The 14,794-nt window shown below is 44.6% G+C and overlaps 2 protein-coding genes across 2 annotated transcripts in view; both read right to left on the bottom strand.

Moving 5' to 3' along the window:
* Positions 1-86: 86 nt before the first annotated feature.
* Positions 87-2,108, bottom strand: ENH_00039670 (Spt5-like transcription initiation protein, possible, related; the record flags this gene model as incomplete). Its single annotated transcript, XM_013585203.1, has 6 exons — positions 87-154; positions 492-603; positions 890-963; positions 1,172-1,457; positions 1,674-1,919; positions 2,097-2,108. The coding sequence occupies 6 exons, from the start codon at positions 2,106-2,108 to the stop codon at positions 87-89; spliced, it is 798 nt and encodes a 265-aa protein (XP_013440657.1).
* A 3,300-nt stretch (positions 2,109-5,408) lies between these two features.
* The window catches only part of ENH_00039660 (hypothetical protein, conserved), a gene marked incomplete at both ends in the record, with an annotated part of 14,291 nt that continues 4,905 nt past the window's right edge, over positions 5,409-14,794 (bottom strand). The window contains 10 exons of the mRNA XM_013585202.1: positions 5,409-5,599; positions 5,940-6,002; positions 6,842-7,627; positions 10,520-10,777; positions 11,337-11,717; positions 12,731-12,764; positions 12,900-12,952; positions 13,335-13,682; positions 13,898-14,141; positions 14,408-14,467. Coding sequence (XP_013440656.1) covers positions 5,409-5,599; positions 5,940-6,002; positions 6,842-7,627; positions 10,520-10,777; positions 11,337-11,717; positions 12,731-12,764; positions 12,900-12,952; positions 13,335-13,682; positions 13,898-14,141; positions 14,408-14,467 — 2,418 coding nt within the window. The remainder of the gene's footprint in view (positions 5,600-5,939; positions 6,003-6,841; positions 7,628-10,519; positions 10,778-11,336; positions 11,718-12,730; positions 12,765-12,899; positions 12,953-13,334; positions 13,683-13,897; positions 14,142-14,407; positions 14,468-14,794) is intronic.

Here is a 14,794-nt window from a genome sequence, read left to right as displayed (position 1 = left end):
AAACCCTAAACCCTAAACCCTAAACCCTAAACCCTAAACCCTAAACCCTAAGCCTAGCCCCACCGCCCTCCCAACCCAACCCCACCCTAATTCCTAAACCCTCGAAGAGCTTCTTTGACTGCGAACTGGCTCTCGGCCTCCACGTAGAGGTAGTCTGTTCAAACCCTAAACCCTAAACCCTAAACCCTAAACCCTAAACCCTTAAATATCAAACCCGAAGAACTAAACTCTGAAGCGTATCCCATAGGCGTAGGTATATGGTCTAAATTGTAAACCCTAAACCCTAAACCCTAAACCCTATGAAAGCCCCAGTGAGCACTGCAAAACCCTAGAAAAGCCTAAACCCTCATAAGCGTTCTGCAGCAGCTGGGGTTTAGCTGCTGCTGCTGCTGCTGCTGCTTTGGTGCTGCGTTTTCTGTGTGTTCTAAATTCTCAAACCACCTGTTCGAGGGTTTAGGGTTTAGGGTTTAGGGTTTAGGGTTTAGAGTTACCTTTGGTGTCATCGGAGGCGAAGACAGAATAAATTTGCAAATCCACTCCTTGCTTGGCGTGAAGAAAACATTTATTTAAAATGGCAATTACTTCTTGCCGCTCCGTCCCGCTCTGCGCCAAACCCTAAACCCTAAACCCTAAACCCTAAACCCTAAACCCTAAACCCTAAACCCTAGACCCTGTGCTGGAAGCCCTGGGGCCTTCAAGAGGGCCAGCCCAGGTCCCCTCCGCGCCAGCCCGCGCAGCAGGCAATAAACCCCAAACCCTAAACCCTAAACCCTAAACCCTAAACCCTAAACCCTAGACGATAAACCCTCGGCGCTCGCTCTAAAACCCTCGTTTGCACGCATCACGAAGTCAGGAAAGTGGGGTTTAGGGTTTAGGGTTTAGGGTTTACCTTATTCAAACGAACCATCCACAACTTGGGGTCCCGCATGTCCGGCAGGATGTTGGCCTCAGCGGATTCGTCATCTGCGGAAAACCCTAAACCCTAAACCCTAAACCCTAAACCCTAAACCCTAAACCCTAAACCCTAGCCCTAAAACCCTAAACCCTAAGCCCTCTGTGCCAACTCCTCCCCGCGAGTCTGCAGCGTTGCCGCGTCGCTGCCTGCCTGCCGTGTCCCCCCGCCCCCCAACCCTAAACCCTAAACCCTAAACCCTAAACCCTAAACCCTCACAGTCGAGGGCCTCTGCGTCGTCGAAGTCATCTTCGTCTTCTTCTCCTTCTTCAAAAGATTGGTCTTGATATCTTCTCGTGAGAGAGTCAATAGCAGAAACGAGATGGGCGGAGCCGCCGCGGCGGCCCCACTGCTGCTGCTGCTGCTGCTGCTGCTGCTGCTGCTGCTGCTGCTGCTGCGACAGCCGCCGCGCTTCTGCTGCTTTTGCTGCTAACCGCGAAGCCTCGCGGGCTTCGCTAGGGTCTATGAATTCGTCGAGTTCTTCTTCTTCTTCTTCATCTCCAACCTAGCGCCAAACCCTAAACCCTAAACCCTAAACCCTAAACCCTAAACCCTAAACCCTAAACCCTAGGGGGCCCGGCCGCGCAGACCGCCGTCGACGCAGCGCAAACCCTAAACCCTAACGAAAACACTCCCGAGGCCGCCCAAAGCCCTGCTGCGCCTCACCCCAAACCCTAAACCCTAAACCCTAAACCCTAAACCCTAAACCCTAAACCCTCACCTGCGCCTCGACATCGAGGAAAGCGCTGACTCCCCTTCTGCGTTTTGCTGCTCTTTCTCTCGCTTGCTGCCGTTTGCTTTTTGTTTTTTCTGCTGCTCTTTTGCTTTTGCTTTTACTCTTTTTCTCTCTTTGCTGCTGCTGCTGCTGCTGCTGCTGCTGCTGCTGCTGCTCGCCCGACTCGGAGTCCGAGCTGCTGCTGCCGCTGCTGTCTTCTGCAGCAGAAGAAGAGGAAGAGGCCTCTTCTTCCTGCGCCGCACAAACCCTAAACCCTAAACCCTAAACCCTAAACCCTCGCCGCGGCGAGACAGGGGAACGCACGCTTCCTGGGGACCCTCCTCTTCCGGGGCTACGCCTGAGGGTTTAGGGTTTAGGGTTTAGGGTTTAGGGTTTAGGGTTTTGCTCACGCGCAGCTGGGGGGCTCACCTCTTTACTCATTTTCGCAAGGTGGCCTTGAGCCTCTCGACGCGGCCCTAGGGTTTACTCGTTAGGGTTTAGGGTTTAGGGTTTAGGGTTTAGGGTTTAGGGTTTAGGGGCCAAGACTTGAGGTGTACAGTTCAAGCAAGACCAACGCACCGAATACAAAAAACTTGTGAGGGATTTGTAAAAACTCATAACGAGGGTTTAGGGTTTAGGGTTTAGGGTTTAGGGTTTAGGGTTTAGGGCTTGGGGTCTGAAAGCAACCAAATCCGAGAGAAGCAAAAAACAGAGCGACACTCCTGAAATTCAGGGTTTGTTGGTTGCGGATTAGGGTTTAGGGTTTAGGGTTTAGGGTTCAGGGTTTAGGGTTTAGAGGCAAAATCAAAGTTCTTGCTGGGCTCGGCCAAAAGCCCCAAAGTGCATGCGCAGTTTCCCGTGTGCAGGGTTTAGGGTTTAGGGTTTAGGGTTTAGGGTTTACTAAATTAATCTTTTTGGTTTTTTTTGCAAAGACAAAAGCTGCTGCGACTTCGCACAGTCCATAGTGCGCCGTCTCGACGCCGCAAACCCTAAACCCTAAACCCTAGGCGCTAAACCCTAGGCGCTAAACCCTAAACCCTAAACCCTAAACCCTTACGACTGTCTTCTTGGAGAAAGTTTAATAAAGGCATACGGAGAAATGCCTCTGGTTACTCCTCTATACACCCTGGGGAGGCCAAAACCCTAAACCCTAAACCCTAAACCCTAAACCCTAGAGGCTGAACGCAGCCTGCCGGGGCTTCCCGGCTGCTGCAGCAGAGCCACAGCAGCAGCAGCAGTGAAAGCTGCAGCCACAACCGCAACAACAGCAGCAGCAACAGCAGCAGCAGCAACAACAGCAGCAGCAGCAAAGACAGCAGCAGCAGCAGCAACAGCAGCAGCAACAGCAGCAGCAGATAATGCAGCAGCTTGTGCGCATTCGGGACCAAGTCGACGCAGCAGTAAATCGAAAAGAAAACGCTCCGTCGACTTGTACGCAAACCCTAAACCCTAAACCCTAAACCCTAAACCCTAAACCCTCTGACTAAAGCTAAAGTCCCTCACCTGAGCCGTAAACCCTTTTAACTCTAATAAACCCTAAGCGGCGCTGCTAAACCCCGAACCCTCCAAAGGCTGCTCAGTGGACCTAGGGTTTAGGGTTTAGGGTTTAGGGTTTAGGGTTTGGGGCAAAAGAAGAAGCCACCAAACCCGAAAACAAACACCTTTCTGTCCCCCTGAGCTGTCTGTACACCTCAGCTTCGCCCCACAACCCACAAAACTGCTGCTGCTCTTTTTCTTTAAATCATTTTAATTCTAAACCCTCGAGGGGGCCCCCTGGGGGCCCCCCGGGGGCCCCCCGGGGGGCCCCCGGGGCCCCCCCAGGGGCCCCTGGAGGGGCCCCTGGAGGGGCCCCTCGTTTAGAGGAAGGTGTACATAAACCGCAGCAGTTGGTGAAGGCATTTCTCTGAAGCAGCAGCAGCAGCAGCAGCAGCAGCAGCAAAAGCAGCAGCATCAAGGCAGCAGCGGCGCCGCAGCAGCAGCGGCAGCAACTGCAGCAGCAGCGCAGCAACTGCAGCAGCAGCGCAGCAACTGCAGCAGCAGCGCACCAGCAGCAACTGCAGCAGCAGCACGACAGAAGCCGCTGCAGCAGGAGCACGACGGCCGCAGCAACAGCAACAGCAGCAGCAGCAGCGCAGCAGCAGCAGCAGCAAAAAGCAAAAAGTGTTTTTTGTAAATCCGCAATTAACGCCAAAGGAGCTGTTTTGAGGTGTATGTACACCCCAACACACACTACACTTCGGCGCCTCGCAAATGCATGCAGATAGCAGCAGCAGCAGCAGCAGCAGCAGCGCAGCAGCAGCAGCGGAGCAGCAGCAGCTGCTGCAGCGTAGCACAAGCAGCGCAGCAGCGGCAGCAGCAGCAGCGTAGCGCAAGCAGCGCAGCAGCAGCAGCGGCGTAGCACAAGCAGCGCAGCAGCAGCAGCGCAGCAGCAGCAGCAGCAGCTGCTGCTGCTGCTGCTGCTGCTGTTAACTGCATGCATTGGTTTGGCTTCGCGTGGAGTTGCCCGCGAAGATGAGCAGCAAATGAATTTGTGAAGTTTTATTTTAAAAAATAAAAAATGCATTTTTTATTTTAAAAAATAAAAATGCATTTTTTATTTTAAAAAATTAAAAATGCATTTTTTAAAATTAACTTTTAATTTAGTTTTGGGCTGTGGGCCCACTGCGGTGTACGTACACCTCAAAGCGCTTTCAACTTTTCAGAATCATTTTTAAAGTTTATTAAAAGTGTTTTTAAAATCTTTTTGAAAGTGTATTTAAAGTCTTTTTAAAGTTTATTGAAAGTGTTTTTGGAATCTTTTTTGAAGTTTATTTGTAGTCTTTTAAAGGTTGTTTAAGAGCTTAATTGGAATCTTTTCACAACCTTTTTGGAATATTGAAAAGATTCTAAAAAGTTTTTTTTAAAAGTTTATTTATAGAGTCTTTTCCGGATCTTTTTAAAAGTTTATTCAGAAGGTTTTTGGAATCTTTTGGTGGTTTATTTCGCAACTATTCAAAAGTGTATTTTGCATTTTTAAGAATCTAACTGGCATTTATTTTGCACCTTTTTAGCAGCACTTTTGCATTTTTAAATTTAATTTTTTGTTTTATTTCTCAAATAAGAATAATTCAGAATAACAACTCAACAGCTGCTTTGCATTCCTCCGCCTCAACAGACTCAAAACCCTAAACCCTAAACCCTCGTTTTTGGTTGCCGAGGGTTTGCGGTGTACATACACCTGAACCCGAAGAGGCACTGGCCTCTTGGGCCGCAGCAAATGAATGCAATTAAGTTCCTTTTTTGCAACGCAAATGCATTACTATTTGAAAATAAAATGTTTTTAAATTCTTATTTTTCTTTTTTGAGTCGATTTCCCTTTCGAAGAGCCGCAGGAAGACCTGCGCATACACCTGGAGCGGGTGTCTAGACACCGCAGCGGCGCGACGGCTCGACTTGTTTTCTTCTTCATTTCATTTGAAAAAAACGGAACTAAAAACATTTAATTTCTAATTTATTAATTATTATTAATTATTAATTATTTCTTTTCAAGTTTCTTTGCATGCGCGCCCCTAACAAAGCCTCGTGAGTACTTGCATTTCGGGTGTACGTACAGCCGAACCTACAGCGGCTCCTTCCAGCCAAGCCGGCGGCGAACAAATCGACAAAAGATGAATAAAAGAGAAATAATAAATAATAAACAACAATAAATAACAAATAATAATAATTAAATAAATAATGGGAAATATATAAATTACTTTTACCTCAGTCAGCAACTGCCACAGAACGGTACTTTTTAATTTTCTTTTCCGCCTTCACTCCGGGGGTTTGCAGCGCCGCTTCTCTCCAGGGTTTAGGGTTTAGGGTTTGGGGCATCATCTTTAGGGTTTTGAGGTGCCGTTTGCCTTCCTTCGAAACCCCCAAGCGGGCTCTCTTCATGAGCTGCTCCAGTGCAGCTGCAGATCATGCAAACCCTAAACCCTAAACCCTAAACCCTAAACGCAGCTGCTGCTGCTTTGGCTGAACACGCTGGAAACTAAGTGACGCGTAGGGCCCGCAGGACCAAAAGAAACCTCAAACCCTAAACCCTAAACCCTAAACCCTAGATAAGTGAATATGCGCAGCAGCAAGCGAAGCAGCAGTAAGGCCCAAACTCACTTGTAGCTTTTGCTGCATCGAAGGGCTGCACTTTTTCGATGGCTGCGCGAACATCGCAGGCGAGAAAAAACCCCAAATTAGGGTTTAGGGTTTAGTGATCACGGCTTAGGGTTTAAGATTTAGGGTTTGGAGGCTCACCAACGTCCACAAGGGTTTCGAAGTAGTCCTTGTGCTGCTGCTCTGCCGCCTTCTCCTTTTCGTCTGCAGAAACCGCCCGCAGCCCCTCGGAATTAGGGTTTAGGGTTTAGGGTTTAGGGTTTAGGGTTTAGGGTTTAGGGTTTGCGCACACTGCGAAAGCACTCTCTCGTAGAGCTCGTAGTTGCCCACAAACAAGTCCTCAACAGAAGGCGGCGGGGCTTTGAAGCTTTTGCATGCAGCAGCAGCAGCAGCAGTTAATTCTTCTTTTCTTTTTTCAGATTTTGTTTCTCTAAACCCTACAGAAAACCGGTAGAGTTTTTTGGCAAGCTGCGCGCAAAAAGGGTTTAGGGTTTAGGGTTTAGGGTTTAGAGTTGAAGGTTCAGGGCCTAGGGTTTTGACCAGCGGCCTCGGGTGACCAGGCCTTCAAAATAAGGGTTTAGGGTTTAGGGTTTAGTAGAGTTCAGGGGTTTAGCGCTTGCAGCTAGGGTTTAAGGTTCAAAGCCTGGACTAGGGTTTAGGGTTTAGGGTTTCCGAGGAGAGCTTAGAGGCTCTCATTAGGGTTTTGGAAACAGGGAAGCAGGGAAATGTGGGCTTTTTTAGGGTTTAGGGTTTAGGGTTTAGGGTTTAGGGTTTAGGGTTTGGTTTACCTTATTCAAAGTGTCTCCCTTCCCCTTTTCGTATCTCGCTAAGCCGCAGCAACAGTACAGCAGGAAACCAAAATTAGGGTTTAGGGTTTAGTGTTGGAAGTCGAGGGTTTAGGGTTTGGGGTTTACTGAAAAGGGTTTAGGGTTTGGAATCAAGGCTTCAGGGCGCCAAAGCCAAGGGTTTAGAGATCAGAAGCAAGGGTTTATGGCGCAGCCCTGAGGGTTTAGGGTTTAGGGTTTAGGGTTTAGGGTTTGCACCTTTAACGATTCTCCAGATCAGCTGTTTTGTGTCTTTGTGGATTTTTTTATCTTTTTCTGCTTCCAGAAGCAGCAAATCTGCTGCTGCTGCTGCATCGCCGAGCCACTGCTGCAGCAGCAGCAGCTGCTGCTGCCCCTTTTTGCTGCAGGCCCTGAAAGTCTCTGCATGCGCTGCTGCTCGCTCTAGAGCGTCTTTTGTTGCTGCTGCTGCTGCTGCGTCGGCTGCTGCTGCTGCTGCTGCTGCTGCTGCTGCTCGCACTGCTGCGTCGTCTCGGGTGTATAGACTGTAGAACTCCTCAGCAGCAAAATGTTTTTCAAGTTCAAAAGGAATATTTTCGGGATTTTTCAAAAGAGCTTTTGTAATTTCAATTTCTTTTTTTATTTCTTTCATTTCCTTCGTCTTTTTTCCCCGTCTCTTGCGTGTCTTCTTCCCCGCTGCTGCTGCGCCTTCCTGCTGCTGCTGCTGCTGCTGCAGCTGCTGCTGCAGCTGCTGCAAGTGCTGCTGCAGCTGCTGCTGCAGCGAGGGGCCCCCGTAGCGCTGCACTGCAAAGGCCCCGGGGCCCCCCAGCAGCCACTGCAGCAAAGGAGTTTTGCTGCCGAAAAGATTTAAAATGATATTTTGTTTTTCTCTTTTTGCTGCTGCTGTTTTCTCCTTTTGTGTCTCTCCTGGCAGCAGCAGCTGCAGCAGCAGCAGCACAGCAGCAGCAGTAACAAACTGCTGCCGCTCAGCAGCAAGACAAGCAGCAGCAACGTCCGACAAGTCCCGCAGCACCAGAGACGCGGCAGCTGCGCCGCAAACCACAAACCCTAAACCCTAAACCCTAAACCCTAAACCCTAAACCCTAAACCCTAGCCCGAAATTGAAGAGAAAAAGGCAAATTAGTTGCAGAGTGGAGCACCAAAAGAAAAAGAATTTATGCAACTCCAAATGCATTCTCGACTTGGCAAAATTTGCAAAAATAAAAAATTGAAAACAGAAAATGAGAGAATCTTCAACAAATTGCAAAACAAAAAAGATATACTCGGAAAGGTATTTAATTTAATTTCAAAAATCCAAAAAATAAAATCAAATTAAAACAAGAAGATATACTCAAAAAGGTATTTAATTTAATTTCAAAAGTCCAAAAATTAAAATCAAATTCCGCAAAAAATGAATTCAAAATAAATGCTTCGTCACCACGTGCATGCGCGTGCTGAGGTGTACATACACCGTGTAAGTGGGAATGGCGAATACTAAATTAATTAATTAATTAATTAATTAATTAATTAATTAATTAATTAATTAATTAATTAAATGTTAATAAATAATAAGTACAGAATAAGTAAGTAACAATAAAAATAATAAAGAATAAGTAATAAAGAAATAAAGGAGATGTGAAAAGATGGCAAGCCGCTGACAGTAAAAATAAAATAATAGTAAAATAAAAAATAATAAGTAAATAAATTAATTAATTAATTAATTAATTAATTAAATGTAAACAAATAAGCATGTAAATAAGTAACAAATAATAAAAGCAAAATGAGGAGTTAAACGACAAGTGAAAAGTGAAAAAAAATAAAAAACCAAAATAAAAACCAAATAATAAAGACAAAATGAACAAATAAACAAAAGAAACAAACACAAAAAGAAATAAAGTGAACAAATAAACAAAAGAGGAATAAAGAACAAATTGAAAAAAAAGAAATAAAGAAAAGAAAAAACAAAAATCAAAAGGAATAAACATTTAAATAAAAGAAACAAGAGAAAGAAAAAAGAAATTAAAAAACGAAAAACAAAAAATAAACAAAAGAAAAGAAATTAAAGAACTAAAAAGAAAAAGGCAAAAAAGAAAAACAAAAGAAGAACCAATGAACTGTTTTCCACCTTTTGTCTTTTTTTCTTTTTCTTTTTCTTTTTCTTTTTCTTTTTGAATTAAAGACAAAAATTGAAAACTGAAAATAATTCCTTTTTGCGAAGCAGGCTGTACAGACACCCGAGAAGCCACTTGTCTTTGGTCTGCAAAGCAAAAGCAAATGACAAACAAATAAATAAATAAATAAATAAATAAATAAATAAATAAATAAATATTAAATAATAAATATTAAATAAATAAGTAATAAATAAATTAATAAATAAATAAATAAATATTAAATGTTTTTATTTATTTATTTATTTTTGTCAGATGTTCCGCGGTGATGCGCCGTCGCTGAAAGGGTTTAGGGTTTAGCGGCTTTGGAGGGCCTAGGGTTTGCTAGGGTTTAGGGTTTAGGGTTTAGGGTTTAGGGTTTAGGATTTAGGGCTGCCAAGTGTTTGCAATTGGGACATAAACGAAAGACGCAGCAGCAAACTGGCTGTTCGTTTACTAGGGATCCTTAATTTCTAGGGTTTAGGGTTTGGGGTTTAGGGTTTAGGGTTTAGGGTTTAGGGTTTACATTCTTTTCGAATTAGTTCTTCCATGTGGATATAATTGTTTTGCGTCAAAAGACGCAGCAGCAAATCAGCTGTTTCTTTGTGCATGCACTTTAGGGTTTGGCGAACAATTCTTTTTGCTGCTTGCTGCTGCAGCTGCTGCTGCTGCCGCTGCAGCTGCTGCTGCTGCTGCTGCTGCTGCTGCTGCTGCTTTCGGGGTTTAACAGAAACCCTAAACCCTAAACCCTCGCCGCCCAGTGCCGCAGCAGCTGCCAGTGCTTGCAGAACTGCACAAACGAAACCCATAAACCCTAAACCCTAAACCCTAAACCCTAAACCCTAACACCTTCAAGGGATAGGCACGGCGCAGCGCTCAGGCATCAACAACAACCTGCTGCTGCTGCTATTGCTGCTGCTACTGCTGCTGCTGCAACGCCGCTGCAGCTACTGCTGCTGCAATGCCGTTGCTGCTGCAGTGTTGCTGCTGCTACTGTTGCAGTGCTGCAGTGCTGCAGCTGCTACTGCTGCAATGCGGCTGCTGCTGCAATGCTGCTGCAACGCTGTGGCTGCTACTGCTGCTGCTGCTACTGCTGCTGCTGCAATGCTGCTGCTGCTGCTGCTGCAATGCTGTGGCTGCTACTGCTGCTGCTGCTACTGATGCTAATGCTGCTGCTGATGTCGATGCTACTGCTGCTGCTACTGCTGCTGCTGCTGCTGCTGCTGCTGCTGCTGTTGCTGCTGCTGCTTACTGGCAGGTTTGAGTCTTTTGAGCAGCAAATTGTTGGCTTTGCATTTTTTCCTTTCTTCTTTGGAAACAGCCTTTGCTGAAAAGAAAAATAGAAAATAAAAATGAAAAATAAAAATAAAATAAAATGAAATAAAATAAAATAAAATAAAATAAAATAAAATAAAATAAAATAAAATAAAATAAAATAAAAGGAGATAAATGAATAGACAAAAGGAAACAAAAAGGAGACAAAAAGGGACAAATAAAATGAAAAAAGAAACCAGAAAAAGGAATAAAGAAAACCAAAAAAAAGAATTGAGGAGATAATTAAAAAGACAAAAAGAGATGAATGGAAAGACAAAAGGAGACAAATAAAAAGACAAAAAGAGAGAAATAAAAAGATAAAAAAATTCCAAAAATATTTAAAATATTTCAAAAAAAAGTCAAAAAAAAATAAAATGGAGACAAACAAGGAGAAAGAAAGGGAAAGAAAAAGGGACTTGAAAGTATTTCTTTTTTGAATTTCTTTTTTGCAAAAGTTATTTTTTAAAATTGTTTTTACCTTCTTTCATTGCCTGCTCCATTGCTGCTGCTGTTTCCTCTTTTTTGTTTTCAAAAAAAGGATCTGCTGCTGCTGCTTGCTGCAGCTTCAGCAGCATCGCAGGAGACAGGCAAAGAGCAGCAGCACGAGCCGCCAGAGCAGCAGCAGCAGCAGCAGCAGGAGCAGCAGCAGCAGCAGCAGGAGCAGCAGCAGCAGCAGCAGGAGCAGCAGCAGCAGCAGCAGCAGCAGATACTGCGTGGACTAGCGACTCCCGTATGCCTGAGCAGCAAAAGACAAGTGAACTAAGAATAGAAAAACGCAATTAAGGGTTTAGGGTTTAGGGCTTGCATTTACCAAGTAAACCCTAAACCCTAAACCCTAAACCCTAAACCCTAAACCCGCAAGAATTAAAGGAGACACAGGGATAATAACAAACAGCATGATTCAGCAGCAAAACGAAAATGAAATTAAATGAAATCAAAGAAAATCAAATGAAATTCATAAAATAAAATTAATCAAATCAAATTTAATTTAATTTAATTTAATTTAATTAAAAAAGAACGAACAAAAGCAGCTACCCAGCGACAAGTGGCGTATTCTAATTAATTAATTAATTAATTAATTAATTAATTAATTAATTAATTAATTAGAATAAGCCACTTGTGGCAATTTTTTTCAATTTTTGAATTAATTGCTAATTACAAATTCCAGTTAACTTTTCCAGAGCCTTTGCTGAGTTAAAAGGCTCAAATTGGCTAAAGAAATAATTAAAATGGATTAAAAATGAATTAAAAAACTAAAAAGAATTAAAAATAAAAAAAAAATAAATAAATTTTACCCGCGTAAAGAGCCCAGGCCATTTGGTGGGGCGGGAGCGCTGCAGCTTGGAGTGTACGTACAGCGAAGAGCTGCAGTTGGTGGTTTTGCGGCGTTTTTTGAATTTCTTTTTTTGTTTTTTGCATTTCTTTTTCTCCTTTTTTCTCCCCTTTTGACTCTTTTCTTTTTTCTTTCTTCTTTTCTTCTTTTTTCTCCTTTTTTTCCTCTTTTTCTGCTGCCTTTTCGGCTTCCTGCTGCTCCAATTCAGCAAACCCCCGCGCCAGCTCCGCTAGCTGCTGCTCCCGAGCAGCAGGACCAGCAGCAGCAGCAGCAGCAGCAGCAGCAGCAGACAAGTCCAAACCCTTTATCACTTCCAAGTACGCCGCCACTTCGTCCAGAGACACTAAATCCGCATGCATGCAAAACACCCCAGGGTTTAGGGTTTAGGGTTTAGGGTTTAGGGTTTAGGGTTTACGGCGCAAGGGAGTGAGCTAAGGGTTCACCCTCGAAAATCTAGGGTTTAGGGTTTAGGGTTTAGGGTTTGAGGTTTCGGGGAGCCACATAGCGACTACGGTCTAGGACTGGAAAGCTAGAAATCAAAGTCAAATGCGAGGGTTTAGGGTTTAGGGTTTAGGGTTTAGGGTTTACGGACCTCTTCGTCTCAGGGCAAACTCGACCAGCTCGTCCATCTGCAGGGGTTTGGATTCTTGGTGTTTTCTAATTTCGACGAGCGAGGGTTTAGGGTTTAGGGTTTTAGGGTTTTGGAAAGAGATATTAGGGTTTAGAGAAAGAGACAAAACCTCTTCTCTATCTTTTAGCCGCAGCGCCAAAAACTGCCGGTGAAACAAACAAGAAGAAGCCTTGAAAAAATCTGAACACCAAACAAACCCTAAACCCTAAACCCTAAACCCTAAACCCTAAACCCTAAACCCTAGGTTTCGGGCCCGGGAACCCCTTCAGTCATTAAGCCTTCAGCTGCAAACTGAGCGGCGCTTGGATTAAACCCTAAACCCCAAAATATGAAATCTAAACCCTAAACCCTAAACCCTAAACCCTAGCTTTTGGACGGAGAAAGCGGCAGAGTGTCAGCGGTTTTCGAACCCCTGGAATGTACTCTCTGTTATCTGCAAAACCCTAGACCCTAAACCCTAAACCCTAAACCCTAAACCCTACAGACAAGACGGCGTTCGAAGGAAGGCGAACCCCACTTCATATTACCAGCAAACTGTGCCTTGGACCCAAACCCTAAACCCTAAACCCTAAACCCTAAACCCTAAAAATGCACCGTTCGGCGTTGGATAAATCAAAGGGTTTCCTTGTTGCATATCTGCAAGAAAAAAACAAAATAGACCTTACGAGGCTTTAGGGTTTAGGGTTTAGGGTTTGGGGATTAGGGTTTAGGGTTTGAGGACTTACCTTGGAAAGTTTTGACGTTGCCGGTAATACACTCCTGAAAATCAAAGTACATCGTGTACCCTAAACCCTAAACCCTAAACCCCAAACCCTAGTTTCTCTGCGTTAAGCCCTAGCTCTGAGATCTTGGTTCCCAAACCCTAAACCCTAAACCCTAAACCCTAAACCCTACCCTTAATTTGTCTAAGAGCCGCTTCCTATTTTCAGCCTTTTTGCGTCCCTCAGCTGTGGCCACAAAAAAGCAAACCCTAAACCCTAAACTCTAAACCCTAAACCCTAAACCCTAGATCCTCGCATTGGGAGCTCCCGCATTTATTTGCGGATTTTCAACGAATTGCCTCTGACCACTCAGGGTTTAGGGTTTAGGGTTTAGGGTTTGTGTTTCGGAGGGCTTCGAGGGCCTCAGAGTTTGTAGACCCTTTTGCATGCGTTTGGGAGCCGCAGACCCTAGGGTTTAGGGTTTAGGGTTTAGGGTCTTGGGGCCTTTTGGTAGGATTTTGAGGGATCTTTTAGGGTTTAAAGCTTCGGATTTGCGGAGCTTTTCGTAGGCCTTCGAGGGCGATTTTAGGGTTTAGGGTTTAGGGTTTAGGGTTTAGGGTTTGCGTACCTTTTCGGAGGATTTTGAGGGTTTTTTTGGCGAGGTTTGGATTAAATTCTTTTCCGATTTGTTCTTTTTCTAAACCCCAGCCCTTTCTGCTGCTGCTGCTGCTGTCTTTGTTTTTGTTGCAGCAGCTAATAAAGCTTTTAATTCTTTTGAGGCCCAGAAAAGCTGCTTTGGCGAGTTGCTGCAGCGCTGCTGCTGCTGCTGTTGCTGCTGCTGCTGCTGCTGCTTTGTCTTTGCGCCGCTGCTGCTGCTGCTGCTGCTGCTGCTGTCTTTTTCCAAAGTCCCCCTGCGACTGTACGTACACCTCAGAAAGCCGCAAAAGCTCCGCCTCGATCTTGTTCATCTCCAGCACTAAACGCAAAACACAAAATTAGGGTTTAGGGTTTAGGGTTTAGGGTTTAGGGTTTAGGTCTAGGGCTTAGGGGGTCAAGGGTTTAGGGTTCGGGGGGCTTAGGGTCTCGCAATTAGGGTTTACGGTCAGGGGCGATGCCGCAGGCTTCAGGCCCAACGCTGAAGCTCCTTAGGGTTTAGGGTTTAGGGTTTAGGGTTTAGGGTTTAGGGTTTACGTTGCTTTTTGAGTTCTCTTTTAAATTCGGAGTCTCCCGGAAGGCTGCTGAGGAGAAGATCAAAAGAGTCTCCCCAAGAAGCTCCTCTAATTCTAATTTCTGTTTCTTTTGCTGCTGCTGCTGCCTTTTCAATGAAGGCCCTCTTGCTGCTGCTGCTGCTGCTGCTGCTGCTGCTGCTGCTGCTGCTGGGCAGCACATTGAACTCGCGCTCCAGCCGCCTCAGGTTCTCGTGCAGCAGCTCAACCTGCAGCAGCAAGAAATAAATAAATAAATAAATAAATAATAAATAAATAAATAAATAAATAAATAAATAAATAAATAGTTTATTTGTTTTATTTGTTATATGGATATTCATTTTATTTATACTTTATTTTGCTGTTCAAGAAACTCTAAAAGGGAGCCCCAAAGGAGCAATAAACGAACAAGCCACAGACCCTAAACCCTAAACCCTAAGCCCTAAACCCTAAACCCTAAACCCTAAACCCTAAACCCTAAACCCTAAACCCTCACGGCATCCGGGGTGGGAGGCTTCCAGCCATCGCAGAGTTGCTTTGGTGTCTCTTCTGGACCCTGCGGAGGCGCCACAAACCCTAAACCCTAAACCCTAAACCCTAGAAAGAGCAGGAGAGCTCAAAACAAATAAAATAAAACCCTGGAAACAATAAAAGGAAAACTAAAAAGGACAAGAAACAAAAAACAGAAAAAGAAGGAAAAAAAGAAAAAGAAAAAAAACAAAAAAACAAAATTAAATGAGTTAGGATAGAGAGAAAGAAGAGAAGGAAAAGATTTAAAGGAGAAAACAAAAATATTTCAAATAAAATAAAAGGACAAGTCAATTTGCTGCTTCTACTGCTGCTGCTGCTGCTGCTGCTGCTTCTGCTGCTGCTGCTGCTGCTG

The sequence above is a fragment of the Eimeria necatrix genome, genomic scaffold (assembly GCF_000499385.1).
Source record: "Eimeria necatrix Houghton genomic scaffold, Enh_scaff290, whole genome shotgun sequence".
NCBI classification, from domain to species: domain Eukaryota; phylum Apicomplexa; class Conoidasida; order Eucoccidiorida; family Eimeriidae; genus Eimeria; species Eimeria necatrix.
This window is presented reverse-complemented; position numbering and strand designations above follow the sequence as displayed.